The sequence below is a fragment of the Castor canadensis genome, chromosome 8 (genome assembly GCF_047511655.1).
Source record: "Castor canadensis chromosome 8, mCasCan1.hap1v2, whole genome shotgun sequence".
NCBI lineage: Eukaryota > Metazoa > Chordata > Mammalia > Rodentia > Castoridae > Castor > Castor canadensis.
This window is the reverse complement of record NC_133393.1, coordinates 158,102,093-158,125,866: the sequence shown is the minus strand read 5'-3', so window position 1 is coordinate 158,125,866 and position 23,774 is coordinate 158,102,093. Positions and strand designations below refer to the sequence as shown.

At 51.6% G+C, this 23,774-nt stretch overlaps 1 protein-coding gene across 7 annotated transcripts in view; it reads left to right on the top strand.

The window, feature by feature from the left end:
- The window catches only part of Brd1 (bromodomain containing 1), a 49,769-nt gene that overhangs the window by 3,823 nt on the left and 22,172 nt on the right, over positions 1-23,774 (top strand). For 5 of the 7 annotated variants that reach the window (XR_012451057.1, XM_074084732.1, XM_074084734.1 and 2 more), the window contains exons 2-4: positions 4,235-5,615; positions 18,223-18,379; positions 23,432-23,563. Coding sequence is in view for 6 of the 7 variants with exons in the window: in XM_074084732.1 (XP_073940833.1) it covers positions 4,235-5,615; positions 18,223-18,379; positions 23,432-23,563 (1,670 nt within the window). In the remaining variant the exon portion in view is untranslated. Of the gene's footprint in view, positions 1-1,272; positions 1,326-2,079; positions 3,937-4,234; positions 5,616-18,222; positions 18,380-23,431; positions 23,564-23,774 lie in introns of those variants that run through there. The other 2 variants (XM_020181542.2, XM_074084731.1) reach the window with 2 other exon arrangements.

The window sequence follows — 23,774 nt, the reverse complement described above, 5'->3', positions numbered from 1 at the left end:
CTTCTACCCTATCTGGTACCACCAGGGGTAGGGCGCCAGTTACCCACGGCCCACTGTGGGACCCACTCCTAGACTGGTGACCCTCCCTCAGGTTTCCGTGCTCCTGGCTTCCTCCTGGTATCTTCATGGGGAGTCACCCTGGTTCACCCTCCATTCCCAGGGCCTCTGCTCTGGGCCTTCAGACCCACCCTGGTCCCCCAGCCCCACACTCTCAAGACCCCCACCATGGTCTCCCAGAACTACCCTGGCCACCCCATCCCACTTTTCAGGACGCCCACCACGGCCCCCCAGAACCTCCCTGGTCCCCCAGCCCCATACTCTCAGGACCCCCCCCACGGCCCCTCAGAACCTCCCTGGTCCCCCAGCCCCACACTCTCAAGACCCCCACCATGGTCTCCCAGAACTACCCTGGCCACCCCATCCCACTTTTCAGGACCCCCACCACAGCCCCCCAGAACCTCCCTGGTCCCCCAGCCCCACACTCTCAGGACGCCCACCACGGCCCCCCAGAACCTCCCTGGTCCCCCAGCCCCACACTCTCAGGACCCCCACCATGGCCCCCCAGAACCTCCCTGGTCCCCCAGCCCCATACTCTCAGAACCCCCCCCACGGCCCCCCAGAACCTCCCTGGTCCTCCAGCCCCACACTCTCAGAACCCCACCACGGCCCCCCAGAACCTCCCTGGTCCCCCAGCCCCACACTCTCAAGACCCCCACCATGGTCTCCCAGAACTACCCTGGCCACCCCATCCCACTTTTCAGGACCCCCACCACAGCCCCCCAGAACCTCCCTGGTCCCCCAGCCCCACACTCTCAGGACCCCCACCACGGCCCCCCAGAACCACCGTGGCCACCCCGCCCCGCACTCTCAGGACCCCCACTCTTCGCCCTCTCCTGACCCCGGCCGGCTCCGCCGCCCCTCCCCCGCAGGCCCTCCCCGCGCCGCGCTGGGCGAGCGCGCGTCATGGCGGCGGCGGCGGGCGGGGCGCGTCTCGCACGCAGCGCGCCGGGCGGAGCGCTCGCCGCATTGTTTGCTTCGCTGGGGAGCGAGCAGCGCCCCGGCCGGCGTCCGAGCAGCTCCGCGCCCGCGCCCGCCGCCCGGCCGGGCCCCGAGCCGGCCTGAGCCGGCTGCGCCGGCGCCGCCGACCCCGCCCGAGCCGCGGCGCCCTGCGGGCCCGGAGCCGCCGGCCGAGCGCGCCCGGAGCCCGGCGGGGCCCGGCTACGCGGCCGTTGGCGGAGGAGCCGCGGCGCCATTAGCGCCGCCTCGGCCGCACCGGCTCCGCGCCCGCCCGCCCGCCGGGCTCCCGCGGCCGCGGCGCCCCGAAGGTGAGTGGCGGCCCGGGCGCCCCTGCCGCCGCGCCGCCGCCTCCCGCCTCTCGGGCGGTGCTGCCGGCGCCATGTTTGGCGACGGCGGCGACTCCGCATTGTCCGCGGGCGGGGAGGCCGGGAGGACGAGGAGGCCGGGCGGGCGCGGGGGCCAGGAAGCCGAGGAAGCCCGGGCGGCGCGGGCCGGGGCTGGCGGGGACGCCGGGGAGGCCGGGATCGGGACCCGGGTGCGGAAGGCCGGGGCGGGATCGGGGCCGGGGAGCTGGAGGCCGCGGCGGCGCGGGCGGCGAGGAGGCCGTGCGGCCGGGGCGGGGGAGGAGGCGGCTGCGGAGGCCGCGGCGGCGCGGGCGGCGGGCAGGGCCGGGCCGGGCCGGGCCGGGCCGGGCTTGGGGGCGGGCGGCCCGCCGGGGTCCGCCCGGGTCCGGGCCGGGCCGTGCCGAGCGGGTCGCGTTATGTAACAGATAGGCCGGCTCTGCTCTGCCCAGACGGGAAACTCCCTCGGAGAGGGCCGAGCCGCCCGCCGCCCGCGGGACGCTTGCAGGAAACGCCGCGAAACGGGCGGCGCGGCTTTCCCGGCCTTTGTGCGAGAAGCCGTTTTGCAGGGCACGACTGCCGGCGGCCCTGCTGGGGAGCCGCCCCTCGGTGCCGGCATTGCCGACGCCCCGAAAGCGCGCCGGCTCGGGCGATGGTTGAGGGCTGGTCGCCGGGTGCTGTCCCCGGCCTGCCCCGGGCGCGCGCGCGCTCGTGCTCACTCCTCGCACCGTGCGCTCCGCGAGTGGGACTGCGGCTGGGCAAGGCCAGGCAGGAAATGCGCCCGCTGGTCACAAGGCTGCCCGGGACGGCGTGAGCAAACTTACTGGTGAAGGAGCGCGATGTGGCCTCTGCCGGCCCTCCCCCATGGAAATGCTTGTTCCTGTGCAGACCTGCAGGGCCAGGTGCAGAGCCGCGGTGTAGCGAGCTGAAGCAGACGAGGCTGTTGGTCACTCTGCCGGACAGCGCTGCCAAATGCCTTCCTTCCCCTGCTCACAATTACATTTCCAAATTACAGAGCTGCTGGGACCGTTGAGTATTAGGTTAAATTCTTGTAGAAAAGTGGTTAAAGCGCTTCAGTGCTCCCTGGGAGAGTATGGGTTGTGGGGTTGGTTATAGTTAGAGCCTCTCGGTGCTTCACGGTAGAGCAGAAAATTACAGGTTTGTCTTTAATCTGGGGGTAATCAGCTGTTGCTTCTGCCTCCCCTCAGTAATGAGTCATGAACCTGTCCCTGGGTGCACTGGGATCCCCCTCCTTGCAGACCATTGGGCTGAGTCCTGGGGGCTGCACCCAGTTCACCTCAGGAGGGATGGCATTGCTGACAGCTCCCTGGCATTCAGAGGCACTTGGGACCTCTCAGATGCAGGCCTTGGGATTTGGCTGACCACAGTGTCTTCTTTATAGGGAGTTGCTATCTAATCAGGACATAAACGTTAGATTTCTACAACTCAAAAGGTCTGTCTTTAAAAGCCCATGCAGGGATTGTGGGGCTTTTTGGGACTTACACAGAGAAACCTGCTCTTTGAGAGCTTTTCCTGGAGAGCTAGATCACTGTGAGGCTGTCACTCTGACGCTAGACTTTCCTGACATGGGCTTCAGCTTGTAATATTTGTGAGTCAAACTCTTAACAAATCATTTTGCTCTCTGTGTCAGTAAGGCGTGGCTGTTTGGATGAGCAGTGCTCATCCTTGTCACCCATGCTGCTGCCCTGCTTGCTGTGGTGGTCCAGAGCGGGCATGTCTTTGCACATGGTGACTAGACATCAGCCCACACCAGGGAAAACTGGAAGTAGAAGCAGTCGGCAACATTTAGAGAGGGGAGGTTTCCCCATGCCACAGCGTGGAGATGCAGGCTGTGAGCTCACTGATTTTTGTCCGCCTCTGAAAAGTAACTTCTCATAAATGTTTCAGGCCCCTGAGCTATCAATAGGAAACTTCTGAGGGCTCTGGGCAGTGTGGAGCTTTGGGGTGTCTGCCCCTTCTGTGGAGCAAGAGCTGAGCGCCTCATCTTCACCTATACAGGAAGAGAGCAGAGGTGCCCTTTGGCGTGTTTCACATAGCTTGAAAAAAGGGCGCACATGGGTCTAACCCAGCCTGAGTGGTTTTCAGAGTGGTTACTGTTGAGACTCTGCAGAAGCTGGATTGGGCTACCCAAGGGCAAAAATGTCCCTATGGATCAGTACAGGGCTATCCTCTTGGGTCCTGGTCTGTGGCTGGTGGCCTTGTGCTTTGGGGTATGTTTGTGGAGAGAACAGATAGGCCATAGTCTGTGTCCTGCTGTCTTATGTTGTTGGGCCATGGAAGCTCTAGCCCTCATCTGGGAAGCTGCCAGGAGTGTGGTGCACTTGGGCTCACTGGCAGCAGTGGAGAGGGGAAAGGGGACTGAGGGGTAGCATTCCTTGGGATGAGAGACCCATTGAGCATGCCTGCTTTACAGTCACAGCCTCCATGCCTGATGGAGCCTAGCCTTGAGCATGGACTTTTCCTGAGGGACAGCCTGAACACCAGAAAAACATTCTTACCCTTGTGGACAAGAACTGAGTCCCTACTTTGGAGGGCACATCCTGCTGATATCCTCCAGGTGACTTGTTGGCTGTTCAGCAGGAGCCCCTGAGGGCTGCTGCTCTGCCATCTCCTTCCCTGCTGCCATTGCTTCTTCCTTCTGGTTCTGGGGAAATCTCTGAAGCCTGGCAGGGAGGTGCCATTGGAGGCTTGTTGAAACGTGGTCATGAGTCCCAGGAGGACTTTCGGAGACTCAGCAGGATGTTAGCTGTGAGCTTCATCTTAGTGTGTTGAGTTGATTAGTTATGCTGCCCAGACATACTTTCATGGCTTTCTCACCCTGCATGGAATTAACTTTTCCTTTGACTTTATTTTAGGTAATCATTGCCAAATGAGGAGGAAAGGACGATGTCATCGAGGCTCTGCAGCGAGGCACCCTTCCTCTCCGTGCAGTATTAAACACTCCCCCACCCGAGAAACACTGACCTACGCTCAAGCTCAGAGGATGGTTGAGATAGAAATTGAAGGGCGCTTGCATCGGATCAGTATTTTTGATCCCTTGGAGATCATACTAGAAGATGACCTCACTGCTCAAGAAATGAGTGAATGCAACAGCAATAAAGAAAATAGTGAGAGGCCACCTGTTTGCTTAAGAACTAAGCGCCACAAAAACAACAGAGTCAAAAAGAAAAATGAAGCCCTGCCCAGCACCCATGGCACGCCAGCCTCAGCCAGCGCTCTTCCTGAGCCCAAGGTGCGGATTGTGGAGTACAGTCCTCCTTCTGCACCCAGGAGGCCTCCTGTGTACTACAAGTTCATCGAGAAGTCGGCAGAGGAGCTGGACAATGAGGTGGAGTACGACATGGACGAGGAGGACTACGCCTGGCTGGAGATCATCAACGAGAAGCGGAAGGGTGACTGTGTCTCTGCAGTGTCACAGAACATGTTTGAGTTTCTGATGGATCGCTTTGAGAAGGAGTCGTACTGCGAGAACCAGAAGCAGGGTGAGCAGCAGTGCTTGATCGATGAGGATGCGGTGTGCTGCATCTGCATGGACGGGGAGTGTCAGAACAGCAATGTGATCCTCTTCTGTGATATGTGCAACCTGGCTGTTCACCAGGAGTGCTACGGTGTGCCCTATATCCCCGAGGGCCAGTGGCTCTGCCGCCACTGCTTGCAGTCTCGGGCCCGTCCTGCTGACTGCGTGCTGTGCCCCAATAAGGGTGGTGCCTTCAAAAAGACGGACGATGACCGCTGGGGCCATGTGGTGTGTGCCCTGTGGATCCCAGAGGTCGGCTTTGCCAACACGGTGTTCATCGAGCCCATCGATGGTGTGAGGAATATCCCCCCAGCCCGGTGGAAACTGACATGCTACCTCTGTAAGCAGAAGGGCGTGGGTGCCTGCATTCAGTGCCACAAAGCAAACTGCTATACAGCATTCCATGTGACATGCGCCCAGAAGGCTGGCCTGTACATGAAGATGGAGCCTGTGAAGGAGCTGACTGGTGGCAGCACCACCTTCTCTGTCAGAAAGACCGCTTACTGTGATGTCCACACACCTCCAGGCTGTACCCGGAGGCCTCTGAACATTTATGGGGATGTTGAAATGAAAAATGGAGTCTGTCGAAAAGAGAGCTCAGTCAAAACGGTCAGGTCCACATCCAAGGTCAGGAAGAAAGCAAAAAAGGCCAAGAAAACACCAGCCGAGCCTTGCGCGGTCCTGCCGACCGTGTGTGCTCCATATATTCCCCCTCAGAGGTAAGCACATCTGAGCATTGGCTGGCGAATGGACCTGTAGTGAAGTACCTAAGGAGGAACTGAATTTGGTCCTACAGGGAGCCCTGCTGTATGGCCATGGCACTTCCTTCTAGCCCCTAAGATGTGGCTGTTTGCATTTACCACTGTTGGAGGGGCAGAGATGTTGTAAGACTTCAGCCTGATTAACTTGGGTGATTTATAGTCTCCTCACGGCTAGCTGGCCTGCAGTATAAGCCAGACACTGCCAGAGTAACCATGGTCACACTAGCGTTCACTTACCCACAGTCTCTGCCTCTTGTGGCATCCTGGGTGTTGTTGCCATCTTTAACATCCCTTCACCCCACCAAATCTTGGGACCTTGTAGAATTAAAAAGAAAAAAAAAAAAAAAGAAAAATGGCTGGAAAAGTCACAGTGTGGTCTGTGAGGTAGCTCTTTTAAAGTAGAGGTTAGAATGGGAGCTGTGTCAGGAGGGCAGCTATGGGGAGGGAGATTGTGGCCTCCTTCCTGCTTTGTTGCAGACTTTCTCATTTTCCCACAGTTTGTTCAGTAGTGCATATGTTGCCTGGTCTACAGAAGGGCTCTCTGACCTAGAGCCCATGTTCTTTGTTCATGGTGGTGGGAGTCAGGCTCTACCCTTTCTCATATATGACCCAGGAACTGCTTCAAATTCCTTTTTTTTTTTGGCAGTACTGGGGCTTGAACTCAGGGCCTACACCTTGAGCCACTCGACCAGTCCTTTTTTGTGATGGGTTTTTTCAAGATAGGGTCTCGTGAACTATTTGCCCAGGTTGGCTTCGAACCGTGATCCATCTCTGCTTCCTTAATAGTTAGGGTTACAGGCATGAGCCACTGGTGCCCAGCTCACATTCCTCTTGATCTGCCTTGGCGTGCCTCATCCTTTGTGTCCTCTTTCCTTTTATTTTTTGATTGTACAGGGTCCCCAGACCCCTTGTGTCTTCTTGACCTATTCCTCTTACCACTGACTGCTTTTATTTTGTTACCTTTAAAAAAGCTCTGTGCCTCGTTAAGAATATGCGGTAAGTGACTGAGTGAATTTTCACACCAGAACCTGTGAATGCTGAGTAAATGCTGCTTTTCCAGGTGAACCTGTTCCTTTTGTGCCTACTTGAACACTTCCTTGACCTTGAGGAAGTCAAGTTTTGTGTAGGGCCTGGGCTTTCACACAGTCTGGTCAGGTATGTAAAGCCCTGAGGTGATGAGGTACAGATGAAGGGGACATCTGGCTCCTGAGAGCGGCTTGCGCTGTCATGTTACAGGGACTGTCATGCTCTTGTCATTTGGAAGGGGCACACATTAATAAAATGCATTAGTTAGTTGTGCACAAAGCAGACAGACTTTGAAGATGCTTGTATTATAAAGGTCAGAAGTTGTCTTTAACATATCTAATGCTTGCATTTTGTGTTATTTCCCTGAGTATCTGGTTTGAAGTTATTCATTCTTACCACAAGTTGTGATTTCATGGTGGAATTGGGTGTTACTGTGTTACAACTTTGCAGCCAGCTCACTAGCTGGGCTGGGGGTAAAAACTTGTTTTACCCTCAAAGGAGCTAGCACTAACTTCGTATTAGCAGAGGTTTAAAATTATTTTTGTATGTATTATTTTATTTTGCTGGTGATTTTCCCAAATGGAATCTTGTTTTTCTTTTTCCCAAAACTGTGATACTCACTGTAGAATCAGTAAATTCAGGCAAAGTGAGTAAAAAGGGCTCATGATCCCTCCCATTCAAAGAAGATGCCAGTCAAAATGAAGCTGCCTGTCTTTGCCTGACTTAAAGATAGTTTCACTTGGATTTCTACTTATGAGCCGGAAAGGATAGGAGTATATCAAGAGGCCTAAAAGTTTAAGCTTTACCACAATTGAAGCAATTGAAACAGAAAGGCTGTCTACAAAAGACAAAAATCTAAAGCACCTCCCTTTCCCTGGCTGGTACCATGTGGCTTCTTGCTCCATGTGAGGGTAGGGCCTGTGGAATCCTGTGTCCTGTCCCATGGTTTCTGGTATTCAGGTTTTGGGATAGGAAGGCCTGACAGGTGGGCAGGACCGTTGTCAGGAGAGAGTATCCACAGGTCTGTAGTGGCCATGGCTGACGGAGAAAACTCAGGTTTTGGACCTTAATATTTCAGAGCAAGTGAGGTAGCTCAACAACGAATGGGAAGTTTGGCCCATGTTTCTTTTTTTTTTTTTTTTTTCCGTTCATCTAATTTAGGAGCAGAACAAACATATTTCAGCTTTGAGTAGGAACAAGAACGTGTACCTGAGCAAGTATTTATGTTGCAGACCTTGCAGTCTGGGTTGCCCTGATTCTCCAGGATACCTTGGTGTTTTAGGCGACCTTGCCACTCTTGGATAAGCTCCACTGTCCTCCATCTATAGATTGCATGGCGTTCGACCCCCTCCAGGGTGTGAGGGACGGGCCTTGAACATAGCAGTACTTGGTGTAGTTGGAGGCTAAGGCTTGCTGGCCGCTGTTCACCTGCCAGCACTGTTGTTAGGCCCTGGGTGCTGCCCTCGGATACGTGCGCTGCCCTTGGTGGGGTGCTGTTTGTGGTCGTTTGGCTGTGCACTTGGTACAGCTGGACAGTTGTGACATGATAGTCTAGGCCAGCTCAGGAGCAAGCTGGTCAGGCCAGAAGAGGACCATCGGCCCATCTGAGCAGTGTTTAGGAGGTCTTAAAGAAAGAGGCTCTCCTTTATTTAATTTTTAAATAATAAAGACTGCTTTTTACTTGTCTAAGCCATAGACTCTGGAAATCAGGTGTGGATATTTCTGGCTTTGCCTACCCATTTAAGTGCTTTTCCTAGAACTCTCTGGTGACACCTGCCCCACTCCAGCTGTGGAGCTATATGGCCCTACCTGATGTGGGTGAATGCCACATTTTGCTACGGGTGGATGTGGTGGGCTTCTTGGTGGTTCTACCTGTGAGGGTCCCAGCCTTCAGGACTGCCGAGCAGCTACAGAGGGTTTTGACTCTACTCTTGAGCTGTTCCAGTACTCAGAATTTTTGTTTCCGTGTCTTCCTCACTTCTAAAAAAAGTTTTCCAACAGAAAAAGTCACGTGAATTCTGGGAAATGTGTCTTTGCATGGTTTTGTCCACACACCACTATTGTGTGGTGTTTAACATAAACTTAGATGATGTAGGTCAGTCATGAGATGTGTTAGGCTGCTCCTGGGAAGCATGGCGTGCTGTTGTACGGTCAGTTTTTTTTAGTAAGTAGAAGGAGTGTGCTGAAACAGTTGAGTAAGTACAGCAGCCAGTTTCATGGTTGTGTACTACTGTTGTCAGGTACCACGCACAGTACCTAACTGGATACGCCGTTAGACAACTGGCAGCGACCCCACAGGTGAGATGAATGGTGTTATGGAGTCATTGGTCTTTAGGAAGTTCTCGGCTCCCTTGTGGTCTTGGGGGACCACCCTGTGCTGCTCATCATTGGGATCACTGCTATGCAGTGTGTCACCTTGCATTTGGGAAGACACACAGAGCAGGGTCTAAAGGGAACAGAGTTTCTTCTCTTCACATGTGCTCTCTCGATGGGCTTTATCGCCTTGCCATGCATTACATGCTGCTTTCTGGTTGAGTTCAGGGAAGGGTGTGGGAGAGAGGGGACAGGTGAGGGGTGGGGCCTCCTGGATCCTTGGAGTGACAGACTTTAGGTTCCCTGAAGCATCAACTCTTGTAACTCTGGTTGTACTTGGGGGAGTGACTGCTAATGCAGGGGCTGGTGGCTGCTTTCATCTGCACTTGGGCTTGCCCTGGGCTGCTTGGATAAATCAGTCACTGATTTATCCAGTGACTGGATAAATGATGAGGCTGGAGTTCCTTCTGTTTGGTTTGTTCACAGTGGGACCCACATGCTGCTGGTAGGCACCCTCTATTTTGCTGCAGGTGAGGACCAGCATGGAGCCTGAGTGCAGACTGTCCACTTCATTAGATCAGTAATCTTACCAGCTTTTGGGTATAATAATAAAAAATTTTGGCTTCCCCCCCCATGTTCCTGGCAGTTAATTTTATTATATAGACCATCCCAGACTTATGATGGCTTACTTTTTTTTTTTTTTGGTAGGACTGGGGTTTGAGGGCCTCATGCTTGCTAAGCATGCTCTCTACCTCTTGAGGTATTCCGCCAGGCCCCCTCCCCCCCCTTTTTTTTTTTAATGTTGGATATTTTTGAGTTAGGGTCTCACTTTGTCTGGCTAGCCTTGAACCATGATCCTCCTGATCTCTGCCTGCTGAGTAGTTAGGATTACAGGTGTGAGACACCAGTGCCTGGTGATTTACAATTTTTGAAAAAACAGTAAATGTGAAAATGATACATTTGGTAGAAACTGTACTTTTGAATTTTGAATTTTCTTTTTTTGGGGTAGCCATGTGTAGTACGATATTATCTGGAGATGTGGGTAGCAGCAGCCAGCCGCAGCTTCCAGGCAGCCCTGTAGTCACAGGGTCCTGTGTTGCTCAGCTAGGATGCAGTTTGCTCCTGCAGATTGACTGCTGGGAGGCAGATGATGTCCACGATACTGCTGCTTGGGAGATGGGGTGCAGTGGCTCAACCCTGTAATTCCATCTGCTTAGGAGGCAGAGATGTGATGATCAGGAGCCCCCATCTCAGCCAGTAAAAACCTGGCAAAACCTTGAGACCCTGTTTGGAAAATAGTGAAAACAAAAAGGACTGCGGTCACGACTCAGGTGGTAGAGCACCTGCCTAGCAAGTTTGAGGTCCCCAGTGCCACCAAAAAAAGAAAAAAATAGTGCCACTTGGGAAAGAAGTACTAAAATAACAAAAAGTGATATGAAATGCTATGTGTGCAAAGCAGGGCCAGTGTGTTCAGAACTTGCTGCCGTATTCTTCTGACCGTTTGGGAATCTGCTGTGACAGGAGTAGCCCCTCTGTAGGAGCTCCTGCCCTGCTACAATCTGCTGTGAGGTGTGAGTGCAGATGGTGGGGTGAGTGGGTGTTCACCTGAGAGGTCTGTGCCCTCCCAATGTTGAGCACAGTTTATATTGTGGCAGAGCTGGTGCAGTCTGGGCACTCGAAGGCTGTGTCTTTAGGACTGCTGTAGCTTGCCCCCTGACACAAGGTACTGTGATTTGAACTCAGGTACTCTACCACTTGAGGCATGTTCCCAGCCCTATTTTTTGACTCTTGAAAGCTGTGTATTTATTGAACTAAAACTAGTGTTTGCAGTCTTCCTGCTCTGCTCACGCTATCTGGGGGCACCTACTCCGGTGGGACTGGGTCTCTTTCCTTGGCACGAAGAGCACTCAGCAGAAAGGGCTTATCCTCCCCCCGCCCCCCATGAGGCCAGCTTCTCTTTCTGCTCACTTTCACCATGGTTAGTTACTTTAGGCAGAGGAAGGGCCTGACATATATTTGAAGTTTTCTTTACTAGTTACTGGGAGCAGATTATTATTGTTTCTGTGTAGATGTGACCTGGCATGCTCTGAGCCCACCTGAAGTTAATTTAACAGCGGAATAGATGGGCTTGGCTCTAGACTTGTGAGGGTGCCTTCCACAGGCACCAGCCGAGACCCTTGTTTTTTTTCTTTTTGCTTGGAGATAACCTTACATTTAAAAATGTTGCAAAAATGAGAGCAAAGAACGCCCAAGTCATCTACCTAGTTATCGGTTGCTGGTGTTTTATTTTGTTGTGAGCTCTGTATATCTTTGTTCATTGGAGGGGTTCACATATGTGCCCTTACCCATGGGGTCAGTGTGCCTCGCAGAACACAGATTTCTGAGTTGTGTCTTTGCAGTGAGCAGGAAGAACACTGATGCCTCCTGGAAGCCTTTCCCCTCTCCTGAGGAACCTAGTCCAGGGTTAGCTGCTGCTTATAACTGCGGCCTTTCTTCATCCTTCTTGGATTGGATGTTTCCGAAGCTTTTCTTGGTCTTCTGTGATGCTTATTTTGAAGACAGCTCTTCCCCTTGGCTTAGTTAGGGTGTGGACCTCCCACCTGGGTATACCTGGATATGCAGGCAGTATCCGCCTGTCCTTGATGGTGTTACTGAGTTCTCCATTGTGCAATTTCTGGAGTTTGTTTAGTTTCTTTCTTTTTTTTTTGGTGGGACTGGATTTTTAACGCAGGGCTTCATGTTTGCAAAGTAGGTGCTCTCCTCTGTTTTTGCTAGTCTGTCAGTTGTTGGAATGGGTCAGAAAGTCCTGGCTCAGTTGCCCACCACAGCAGAATCTGGGTCTGGCGCAGAGACCTGGGTTACCTGGGAGAAGCTGCTTCTCACCAGCTGTGTGGGGTTCAGGCCAGCCATCTGGCAGGATTTATAATAAAATTGGACACTGTGAAGGGGGCTATCTCCTACGCTCCTGGTCATGTACTCATGGTGAGTGCCTGTTGCAGCAGCCAGTAGGGGCACCCACCCCGCCAGCTCCCTCCTGGTGACTGTGACTGTAACTGTGATCAAGGTGTTACCCAGACCATGTGACTTTCTGTCGACCAGAGGTGAACATGTGGTCTGGTGTACTCCTGCAGTCCTCATCCAGAGGCAAATTCTGGGCTTTAAGGCCTTGGGGGCAAAAAAGGTTTTAAAATAGCATTATTACTCTTTCTCATGACTTCAGGATCCCATTATGGATTTTCTGAAGGGAAAGGCTTATCCAGGCTGATCTCTTGAGCTGTCCTGATTAAAGATTTAGGTAATAAGGGAGATGTTGGGAAAGAAGGAGGATGGTTTCTAGAATCCTGTCCACAGTGACTGCTTGAGTGTCATGCTTGAGCTCCTGACTGCACATGTGTGGGTAGAGGTAATGTCTTTTAATGGCATTTTCTCATCTTCATGATTTTTGACTTAGATCTAAAATAAGGAAAAAATTAGAGGCTAGCATATTCTGACTTGCCAAATGAACAGTGAATACCACAAAGGCACGTGGGGACCCTGAAGTCTTCTTCGCCCATTCTTGTCCTCACAGCAGCATGCATTATAAATTTGGGATGATGGTTCTGCATTTGTGCACACACTCTCTGGAATGCAGTTGTGTCTTCAGACCTTTGTGGAAGCTGTCTGCCTCTGCCTGCGTGCTGTTTGGTGCCGTTCCGTGGTCCTGGATCCCCTGACTGGAGCTGGAGAGTCCGCATAAAGGAGGTGGTGGCTCCCTGGGGATGGGTGGCTGGGCCGTGTGGCACCATGCCTCTGCAGGAGCTCTCTTCAAGTGGATTTGGAGGTGGGCAGTCACTGCTAATGCTATCTGTATGGGTATCAGCAGGTTCCCACCTGGTGGTGTCATTCCCTCACCAGCCTGCATGAGGTTAGTGTGTGTGTCTTCTCTGTGTTAGACTGTGTACACGCTTGTCATTGTACCTCGTGTCCCCTGGGTTTAGTGATGTCTAGAAAAAATTATTTTTCAACTTGGGAATCTTTTTTTTTTGTGGTACTGGAGTTTGAACTTGGGGCCTCACACTTGCTGGGCAGGCGCTCTACTACTCGAGCCACTCCAGCCACTCCACCAGCCCTCAACTTAGGGGAATCTTTAGAGAGAAACCCACTTGATCTGCAACTCAGCTTCAGAAGTGCTTGTGCCTGACCAGCCTGCCCTCACCTGCTCCTTCCTTTCCATTGTTCGTAAACGTGAAGCAGGACCCTGTCAGTTTTAAAATTGTAACTGGGTTTATAACGTCTCATGAGTGAGTTTCACCATGTGTCTTTTTCCACCTGTGCCTCTTGGGTGTGCTTAGAAATCCACTCCTCCCCTGAGGTTATGAGTCAGGGATTGATTATTCAGGGTGACACGGGTGCTCTGTTTTTGTTTCTACCCACGAGTTGTTTGTCCTGTGGACCACTCTGCTGGGCTAGCTGATGAGCAAGGCCCGGCCTGGCCTTGTCACCCCAGAGCTGTCTTGACCAGGCCTTGGTCTGAGGTGGGGTGGACCACCTCGCTCCGCAGGGTGGTCCCGGCTGCATGCCCTCAGCTTTTCTGTGTGCAGAGGGTGGCAGCTCCAAGGTCTGCTTTTGGCTGGGTCCCTGTGACGGTGCCCACAGGGACACAGCCTGGTTACCTCACCCTTCTCATAGTGCCTCCTTATACATCATAGTAAAAGTCTGGTTTTTTCCTTGAAAAATTTATTAGATTTATTTCCAGGGATGTGATTTGTTACTATGGTAATTTAAAAAATAAGCGTTCTGTGTGTGTACACACAGGCCTTTATTTTTAGATTGATAGGATGCGTTGTGGACCCTCTTGGGTTATCTTTGTGTATAAGTGTGTGAAAACTGACCATTTGAGTGGGTTTTTCCTATATTCAGTTTTTCTTTATCCAAACTCAGACTAGGTGTACCAGTCGAGCTGGTTGGAGGGCCTGTTTCTGGTTTCGTGGTGAAGGCTGCATGTGTAGACTCGTACAGTGCTCTCGTAATTGGGAGGCTTCCTTAAAAGTAGTTCTTTTTTCCTTTTTTTTTTTCCAGTACTGGTTTTGAGCTAGGGGCCTACACCTTGAGCCACTCCACCAGCCCTTTTTTGTGAAGGTTTTTTTCAGCATAGGGTCCTGAGGACTGTTTGCTGGTGTTGGCTTTGAACTGTGACCCTTTTGATCTCTGCCTCCTGAGTAGCTAGGATTACAGGTGTGAGCTACTAGTGCCTGGCTTGCTCCCTTGGATTTCTGCTTAGCAATGACAAGTAGTTTTTGTTGTTTTTTGAGAGAGGGTCTTACTATGTAGCCAAGGCTGGCCTTGAACTCTCAGTCCTCCCAAGTGTTGGGATTAGGAGTGTGTGCCACCACAGCAGGCCCAAGAACTAGCTTTTAATAATAAAATTTAAGTTTTTTGTATTTTTTTTATGGTGCTGCAATGGAACCCAGGTCTTTGTGTATGCTAGACAAGTGCTCCACCAATGAGCTACATCCACAGCCCATTCTTTGGAATGTTTTTTGAGAGAATTTTGAATTGTTAGTACTGTAGATTTTTAATATGTTTTAAGAACTGATAATACTTGATAGATGCCAAATAACATGAGGACCGTTTGTGTAAATTAACGACCCTGGATTGAGTCTGTGCCACTACTGGGCTTCTTCCTCACTCCCCAGTGCAAGCATGTCCTTGGGTCTTTTCTGAACAGCTTTACTGGGACACAGCTCACACCATAACATTTTCACCCACTTGAATGTCCAGTCCAGTGGATTTTAGTGTGGTTACAGTGTGGAGTACTTATCACCACATCCAAGTTTAGAACATTTCAACACTCCAAAAGAAGTCCCCTGCACCTCCCGTCCTCCCCCACCTCTGGTCTTCTGCTCTGGGCAATCTCATGGAGCTGGAGTCCTGCACTGTTTTTGTCCTTCTGTGTCTGGCTTACACTTTGCATAATTTTTTTCAATGTAGATATGTGTTGCAGCACAAATTAGTGCTCCATTCCTTTTTATGACTGAATAATATTCCATTGTTTTGGGTGGGTCACATTAATAAAATTCTGCTCATCTGTTGGACATTTGGTTGTTTCTGCCGTTTGACTTTTAGGAATAGTGCTGCTTACTGAACATTTGTGTACAAGTTTTTTTGTGGACATATGTTCTGATTTGTCTCGAGTATTTTCCTAGGAGTGGAATTGCTGGTCACGTGATAACACTGTGTTTTAATACTTTGAGGATCTGCCAGATTGTTTTCCAAAGAGCAGCTGCACCATTTTAGGTCCTCACGCTGTTGTCTTTCTGATTATAGCCGTCTGTGGTGCCCAGTGATGGCTCACTATGGTCGGATTGGCAGTTCCCTGATGGTTGAAGAGTGTTGCGCTTTCTCTGCTGTTGGCCATTTGTGAGTTTTCTTTGGAGAACTGCTTATTCACTTCCTTTGCCTTTTTTTTTGTTTGTTTGTTTTATCTGACATTTCATTGTTGAGTACAGAGCTCTTTATTCTGGATGCTGGACTATCAGACACATGGTTTGCAAGTGTTTCCTCCCGTTCTGTAACTGGCCTTTGCATTTTATTCAAGCACGAAAAACTGAATTTTCATGGTGCCTACTTGATCCTCTCTCTGTGGCTGCTTGTGCTTTTGCTGCCACATCTAAGAGGGTCTTTCCAAACCCAGGGTCATAGCAGGAGTTTCTCATCTGCTTGTTTAGCTTTGGTGTAGTGTGTTACAGCTCTGCAGGGCTCAACAGCTCTGGGATTCTCCTGGGTCTGTGGAGGCTGTGAGCTGCTCACCCTATACCAGTTGGGATTATAGCTTATTTTGAGATAGGAACTGGCTGACTTTTGCCTGGGGTCTCCAACCACTATCCTGAGTAGCTGGGATTACAGAGGTGTACCACCATGCCTGGCACTTGAGAAAATTCTGAGTGTATTCTGCAAACATTTTCTATATATATATATAATTTTTTTTTTTCTTTTTTTGGCAGCACTGGAGTTTGCCCTGTGTCCCTCCTCTCTCCCTGTAAGGCTCCCTCTTGGTCTCTGCCCTCCAAATTTAACGTTGTGGTGCTCCCACACTCTTGTCTGCTGCGGGTCCCCAGGCTGGGCTGTGTTGTTGTGTGCCTGTGTGTGCTTCAGCTTGCTCTGCTGCCCCACGCTTCCTGTGAGCTGGAGTGGGCTGGGGATGGGTGGGTGTGGGGAGTGGTGGGTATGGTCTCTTGAGGATCTGCTTCCAGGCCCTGCTGGGTGGGGGCCTTCTCTCTGGCTCCCTCTTTGATGTATAACCAGTGCTAGATGAGCAGTATTTGGATGCATGCATTTGGGACACATCTCAAATGTGTTTTTATCAACGTCTGTTGTTCACAGCCTATGGGCTGTTCACCATTCCAGGAATCCTAATGCTGGAGATGGGGTCACTTGTTTTGTCAGGTCACATCTTGTTTCATAAAGCAGATCACTAACCAGCATCTCTGTGGATCTTCAAACGCTTGAAATATGCTTATATCTGTACTGCTTTCTCTGACTTACTTGGGCGTTATCAGGGATTGAACTTGGCCTTGCGCTTGATAGGCAAGCTGTATGGGCTCATCTGATCTTTAAAATAACCCTGAAGACATCTGTATTGATGTTAAAATTCTCCAAGTTGTATGTGTTAGAATTTATACCATTTACTGCCCACAGATTAGGCTGCTTTTTTTTTTTTTTTTTTGAACTCAGGACCTTCACCTTGAGCCACACTGCACTAGTCCTATTTTTTGAAGGGTTTCTTGAGATAGGGTTTTGCAAACTATTTGCCCAGACTGGCTTCAAACTGTGATCTCTTGATCTCTGCCTCCTGAGTAGCTGGGATTACAGGCGTGAGCCACTGGTGCCCAGCTTAGGCTCCTTTTAAGAATGGTCAGAAAGCAGCCCGCGATGTGACCATGGGTAGCCCTGCCCCACTGTGGCTGCATAACTTGTCATAGGGCCGTGGCTCTGGCCAAGGTGCTCTCTACTTGTGCCCGCCTCCTGTTGCAGCCCATCTTCCCACTTCTTCTAGTGTCCTTTGGTTGGCTGCTGTTCATGTGTTTTGTGGGCTGGGTATCTGTGACACCTTTAGTGTGCACCAACAGTCGTGGTGACCCAGGAAGGGCCATACTGGATTGAGTTTGAACTCAGGGTCTTGTACTTGAGCCACACACCCCAGACTTTTTCCTTTATTATTTTTCAATAGGGTCTGGCATTTTTGCCTGGGGCGAGCCTCTAACCATATTCTTCCTATCTATGCCTCACCTGAGCTGGGGTTGCAGATTTCTGCCACTACTGCCTGCCTTATTTGTTGAGATGTGGTCTTGCTAATTTTTGCCCAGACTGGCCTGGAATCTCCATCCTCCAGATCTCTGCCTCTCGAGTGTCAGGGATTACAGGCGTGAGCCACCTCTGCTGGCCATTCTTTTTTTTTTGTGGTACTAGGATTTGAACTCAGCCCTACTTGCCTGGCTATTCTTTAAAAGCTTCCCTGTTGGTGTTTCTATTGTTTAGCATTTTGTAGTCCCTCTGAGGACTGGCGAGGCCTGTTGTCATTTAGCCCTGGCCTTACAGCTGCTCTGCCTCAAGTTGTTACTGTCTCTCTTTGAGGAGCTGAGCAGGACCAGGCCATAATCTCCATCTGTGAAAGTAAGCCTGAGTTGTGACCTAAACCCCAGTATCTCAGCTGACACTGACCAGCACGAGCTTGTGTGTAGATTGAAGAGCACGTGAAGAATTAAAAATGTTTAAAGTAGCTGGGTGCCAGTGGCTCAGGCCTATAATCCTAACTTCTTGGGAGGCTGAGATTGGGAGGATCTCAGCTCAAGGCCAGGCTGGGTTCGAGACACCCCCATCTCCAAAATAACCAGAGCAAAATAGACTGGAGGTATGGCTCAAGTGGTAGAGCACCTGCTGCTTTGGAAGTTTGAGGTCCTAAGTTCAAACTCAAGTCCCACCAAAACCAAACCAAACCAAACCAAAAAAACAAAACTTAAAGCTTTGCTCAGCTTTGTTTCTTTTTAGATGTTTAATCTGATCAATATTTTGTGGATGAAATCTTCATATAGTTGAAATTCGAAGCACCAGGGATAGTAGAGATTGTGTCTTGGCCCAGAGAGAAAACAAGTGTGAACTCATCTCGTTTTATTGAAAGTACATTGTTGTTTGCAAGCACTTTAATGTACTGCTTCAAAGTTAAACTCTGAGTTTTTCCGTGTTTTAGATTAAATAGGATTGCGAATCAGGTGGCCATTCAGCGGAAGAAGCAGTTTGTGGAGCGAGCTCACAGCTACTGGTTACTCAAAAGGCTGTCTAGGAATGGCGCCCCCCTGCTGCGGCGGCTCCAGTCCAGCCTGCAGTCCCAGAGAAACACACAGCAGGTACGTGCACACAACCCGCCCATCTAACCTCCTAACACTGCCCAGACACAGTCCCTGAGGAGAGGGCGCCTGGGCCAGGCTGGACATGGCGCTGACCTCCAGGCCCTGGCCACTGAGCTGTGGTTGTGCAGGTGACTTAACGTCCTCATGGCCTGGAGTGTCTTCAGGGCTGAGTTGGTCTTTCTTCCTTTAGTCTTCATTCACTGGTGGAGCATCTGCTGCACTCCATACTCTTTCAGTCCTGGAGACTACGGATGCCCAGGGAAGCCACAGGAACGTTTGGGGCAGAGAAGGCCGGAAGGGAGGCCCAGTGAGAGCCTAAGTCTGGTGGGGTGGGGCTGCGTGTAGCCTTGGAAGTACTGCACAGAGAGGGAGGGACTTACTTGGCCTTGCTCTGAAGGTGGACTTAGCATTGACCACAACCAGGAGGGAAGAAGGTGAGAGGGGCAAAGGGAGTATAAGTTTCATGTTTTTAAAAAGTGAAGCTAAGTAAACCAAGTGTTTTAGCTCTTAATATGGGCTTATGGAGTCATCTAACATTGTAAAACAGTTAAGAGAGGCTGGATTTAGAAAGTAAAGAAGTGCCTTCTTAATTAATTTAAAAATAAATTAGAAACAAGAACATCTCTTCTGCATGTTGTTCCAAAAAATATGTATCTAGCAGCCTACACTCGCTTTACTTGGTAAGGAAAGACTGGCTCATGGGAGGAACAGTATCCTTGGTTGGCCCCCACCCTGGGCTGAGAGCCTGAAGGCCTCAGCAGAGCCCATGGGATTCTGTGTTGCTCTCTTTACTGTAGTCCTGAGCATGGAGTAGATCTTTTAGATCTGTGAGACACTGACTGATTGTAATAGAAATGTGATCCTGTAGAGTACCTGTGGCCCTGTCCCTGTACTGGCCAGTGAGCAGTGGTGCTCTGGCTCTGCTGTGTAGAGTAGATGCCCGCACCTGCCGACAGTCACGTGGACTTGCCAGTGTGTGGGTCTGATCTGGGTGGTAGAGTTCTCAGGTCCCCATGGAGGCTGTAGGTAGTAACTGCTTGTCACCACAGATGCCTGTCTATCCGGGGAGTGTCTGGGGCCTCCCATGTGTCATCTATCATGTCACTCCCCTCTGCTGCATTCTGGGGCTGACTGGGGTGTTCTGTAGGGGATTCATGCTGCTTCAGTTTGGGAGCCCACCTCACTGAGCACAAATCCATATATCACCAGGTTCTGAAGTGCCTACTTGGCCAGAATAGAGGTGTACATGACTGTTCTTTGGTTGCTGAGTGAATCAGCAACGTTTTCCACCTGATCATGTAGTGAGATGATAATCTCCACTTTTGTAGCATCCTTTCCTTTTACAGCACAGCCCTATGGGGTGTCCAGCATGGCTGCATGGCCTGGGCACCAGAGGAGAGGGCCCTGGATGCAAGAGGGGTCTTACGACATTGAGCCAGGAAGTGGTGAAGCACACAGCAGGGTTGGGCGCTGGCAAGATCGAGGCTTTGGCCTTTGCTTCTGTAATGGTGGAGGCATGGGAAAGAAGATGGTGGTGGGAGGAAGTGGAGAATCCAGGCCTCTGATCTCATTTTGAGCAGGAAGGGGACTCTCCATAAAAGCCAGGGCATAAACCACATATTCGTGGGTTCTTTATAAACAGCATAGGAGGATTTCCAGCTATGGGACTCATCTTTCTTCACATACCCAGGAGCTCAGAATGAAGGGCCCAGGGCTGTGTGGTCTGTGGGTGCTTGGACTCCCATCAAAACGGTACTGAAAGGAGAAGGGGGCTGCTGAAAGGGAGAGAAAAGAAAGAGGGTGGGAGATGAGACAGGATGGTGAACCCCTCCCATTTGAGGGTCACATGCTGCCCTCTGGAAGAGCCACCCCGGACCATGGTCTAGACTCATCCTGTCACAAGCAGATCTCTGAGGAGGAGCATTTGCTCCCACGACAGCCTCGAAGCAGAGGCGTCTGGGGCCATCAGGAGGGAGGGAGCACAAGAGCTGTGGATTTGAGCTCTCAGGCTTGCAACAGCATTGTGCCCAGGTGGGCTAGGGGTTCTGAAAGGAGAAACTTTGAATTACTAGAAGGGCTGAGCTTTCTACCCAGCGGGGTGCTGCTGTGCTGTGTCAGAAGGCAGCATGGGTGGTGAAAGTGGTCCTAGCCAGGGCTGGTTTTTCTAGGAGTGTCCAAAATAGCTCAGGAAGCATTTAAGGCTGATGTTCATTTTTGGTGCTAGGGATTGAATCCAGGACCTCATGCATGCAAAGATGCAAAGCATGTGCTCTAACCTCAGCTCCTAGTGTGTGTGTGTGTTTGGGTGTTTTTTGGTGGCACTGGGGTTTGAACTCAGGGCCTCATGCTTGCTAGGCAGGCGCTCTACCACTTGAGTCACTCTGCCAGCCTTTTTTTTTGTGTGTGGGGGGGGTGTTTTTGAGAGATAGGATCTTGTGAACTATTTGCCTGGGCTGGGCTGGCCTCCTAACTGCGATCCTCTTGAGTAGCTAGGATTACAGGCGTGAGCCACCAGCACCTGGCCCTTAATGGTTTTGGAACTAGGGATAATTGATGTTGGAATTTGATCCACCTGTGGTTTTTGGTGATCTCTGTTGGGGGGCCTTGCCCCCTGTGGCTGAATTCTGAGGGGGATGGCAGATGAAACAGATGAGCTTCTCTAAGAGGTGAGGTCCCTAAGGTTTCTGGTGCTGCAGCTGGGTCTGGGAGGCTTTCCTTTGGCTGTGTGCTGGATACCTGTAGCTCCTGGTCAAGAAGGTACTGCCCTCCGCCATCTGAGGTGGTGCATTGGTGGGCGGAAGGAGGGGGGTGGCTGTTTAGATTTGGTGGAGTAGTTTGTCAGGCTGGCCTCTGCTCATCCTGCTTCCTGGTCCTTCCTGCCCCTATATGGCCTGTCCTCCAACTCCCTGGAACTCCCCTGTCCTCTCCCTCCCGCTTCTCCCAATTGGGTAGCTTTTCAGGAGGCTTGGGGCTGGCAAGCTGAGACTGGCTGCCCTTAGGGTTTTAGGCCTATGATGGTGTCCTGTGGGAGCCCTTGTTTTAGGAGCTTGCAGCTGCATGACCTGTCCCCAGCCCAGGGAATTTTGATTTGCCTGTGGGGCTGGTCCTCTCTGTGGAAGTGGGGTCTGGTTGCCTTCCCTCATCCCAGCACTTGGGTCTTCATTTGTGTTTGGAACAGAAGCACTGTGGCACTTGTGTTTCTGTCCAGCCGTGAGAAACACTTCTGTGCTTCTCCTTCTCAGAAATCACTTCTGTTCTGCTTTGTGGAGGCTTCCAGAAATGACTTCTGTGTAGCAAGTACCTGAGGTTGTGTACACCAGCTCTTTCTGTCTTCTGAGGCTTCATGTAGGCCTGCAGGCCACACTGCTTGATGACCATGTGGCCACGTCACTGAGGACAGTGTTTCTTTATTAAAACCAGGCCATGGGTGGCCTTCAAGTACGTGAGAACGGCCTGTTGGCAATCAGGAGATTTCTTCTGCTTCACAGAGGTTACCAGGCCAGGGGTCCTTACGGTTGCTTTTTTCAGAAGTCTTTCCACCCAGTGGGTGGGATGTCTTTCTGATGTTCTTGGTGGCTTGGTTTCCAAATTTACCTTTTTATGTATTACTGGATTTGTTTATGTGGATGGTAGCTGTTAGTCCTCATTTAATGCTTGGGAAGTTTTGGTACCATTAAGTCACACTCTGAAATGTGTGCCATGATGGCCACTGAGGCTGCTCGGGTAGAGACAGAGCATCCTTGCCGTCCCCCCGCCCCCACCCAGGAAGGGGTTCCTTACTGTGAAGAGTGGCAGCCAGTAGTTTAGAGTCCATGATTCTTTCCCTCACACCCTATGTCCTTCTATGAGTGTACTGGCAGCCTGGACTGTGGAATCTAAATGCCAGAGCATCTCTTGGTGCGTGTGGACACGGGCAGAGTAGTCCAGAGAGATGAGGGGTCTCATGAGTGTGCTCTGTGTTCTAGAACTGGGTGACAGTGTCTTGCCTGTGACTGGCAGGCATGTGTGTTTGGGGGGAACTGGCCTGTAGTACAGAAAGACAGGTGTCTGAGGTGGCCATCTTTCTTCCCATTGAGATACATTAGGGCGTGCTGAGCTGCTGTGGTGAGGAGCCCCAGACATCGGCTATTGTGGTTTCTGTAGGTGGGGAGCAGCGTCTCTCCCTCTGCTGCCTCCACAGGGCAAAGGGTGCCGACTGCTGTGGGCTTGCGTGAATGGTCTTGGTCTGGCCCACCCTGGCAGGGCAGTAAGAGAAACGGAAGTGTGAGGTGGTGTGAGGGTGAGGCCTGGGGGGAAGGAAGCAGAGATAGGGTCTTGGTTGGATAAATGGGGAATGCTGAGGGTGTGGTGGTGTGTGGCACGTTGACTGGTAAAAAGATTTACGCGTCTTGTGCTGAGTGTTCCGATGGCTGCCCTGGGGTGTGTGCTTTCTCTGCGGTAGCCGCTCCTGTCATTGCACCTTCCTCAAGTGGAAAGGGCGCCTTTGGGAGCAGTGTGGGTGAATGAGGCTTCTCATCTCATGGGAGCTCTGAGTGCCCACCTGCCACTGTGCCTGTCTGGGCTTTTGCAGCACCGTACTTCTGTTTTGATGATTCAAGTGGAAAAGGGGCTGGTGCATGCTCTCTGCTGTACTGCTCTGTCCCCAACACGGGGAGCAGAGGTGCTGCAGATGAGGACTGCAGCATGCACCCGGTGTTGGAGGGGCCAGAGATGGACCTCCATTCTTGCCCAGCGAAGCGGACAGTGGGATCCCAGGTTACCCTCAGCTGTGAGTCAGGGCGGCTCAACTGTGCGCCTCTTGAGTTCCTAGCTCTTGAAGGTCAAGCTAGGGCCCCACAGCACCTTTGGCCTCATTGGCTCCTCCTCTCCTCTCGCTACGGCACATGTTCACAGGGGTTCTAGAGAGAGAGTGGACAAGCCTGTGGGAACCCAATGCTGCAGCTGGTTGCGTCATGCAATACTCACAGGGTCTCACCTGTGCTGGAGTCTTCCCTTAGCAGGAAGAGCTTCTGGGTTTGACTAATGAGAAGTTTGAATTGATTTTCTCAGAGAGAAAATGACGAAGAGATGAAAGCTGCCAAAGAGAAACTGAAGTACTGGCAGCGGCTCCGGCATGACCTGGAGCGCGCGCGCCTGCTGATTGAGCTGCTGCGCAAGCGGGAGAAGCTCAAGCGAGAGCAGGTGAGCCCTTGTGCTCCAGCTGAGCCCTTGCACCTTCCCCAGGACTGACCCTGGAGTGGCCTGGAGGCATCCAGTCCCTTGTGCTCCACTTGGTCCCATGCAGCACCCTTTGTGGTCCTCTACACTTCTGACCCATCTCCAATGTGTCTTCACCTCATAGTTGGCCCTGCATTGCTGCCTCCCTTGTGCCAGAGTGGGTAACCACCCCTTG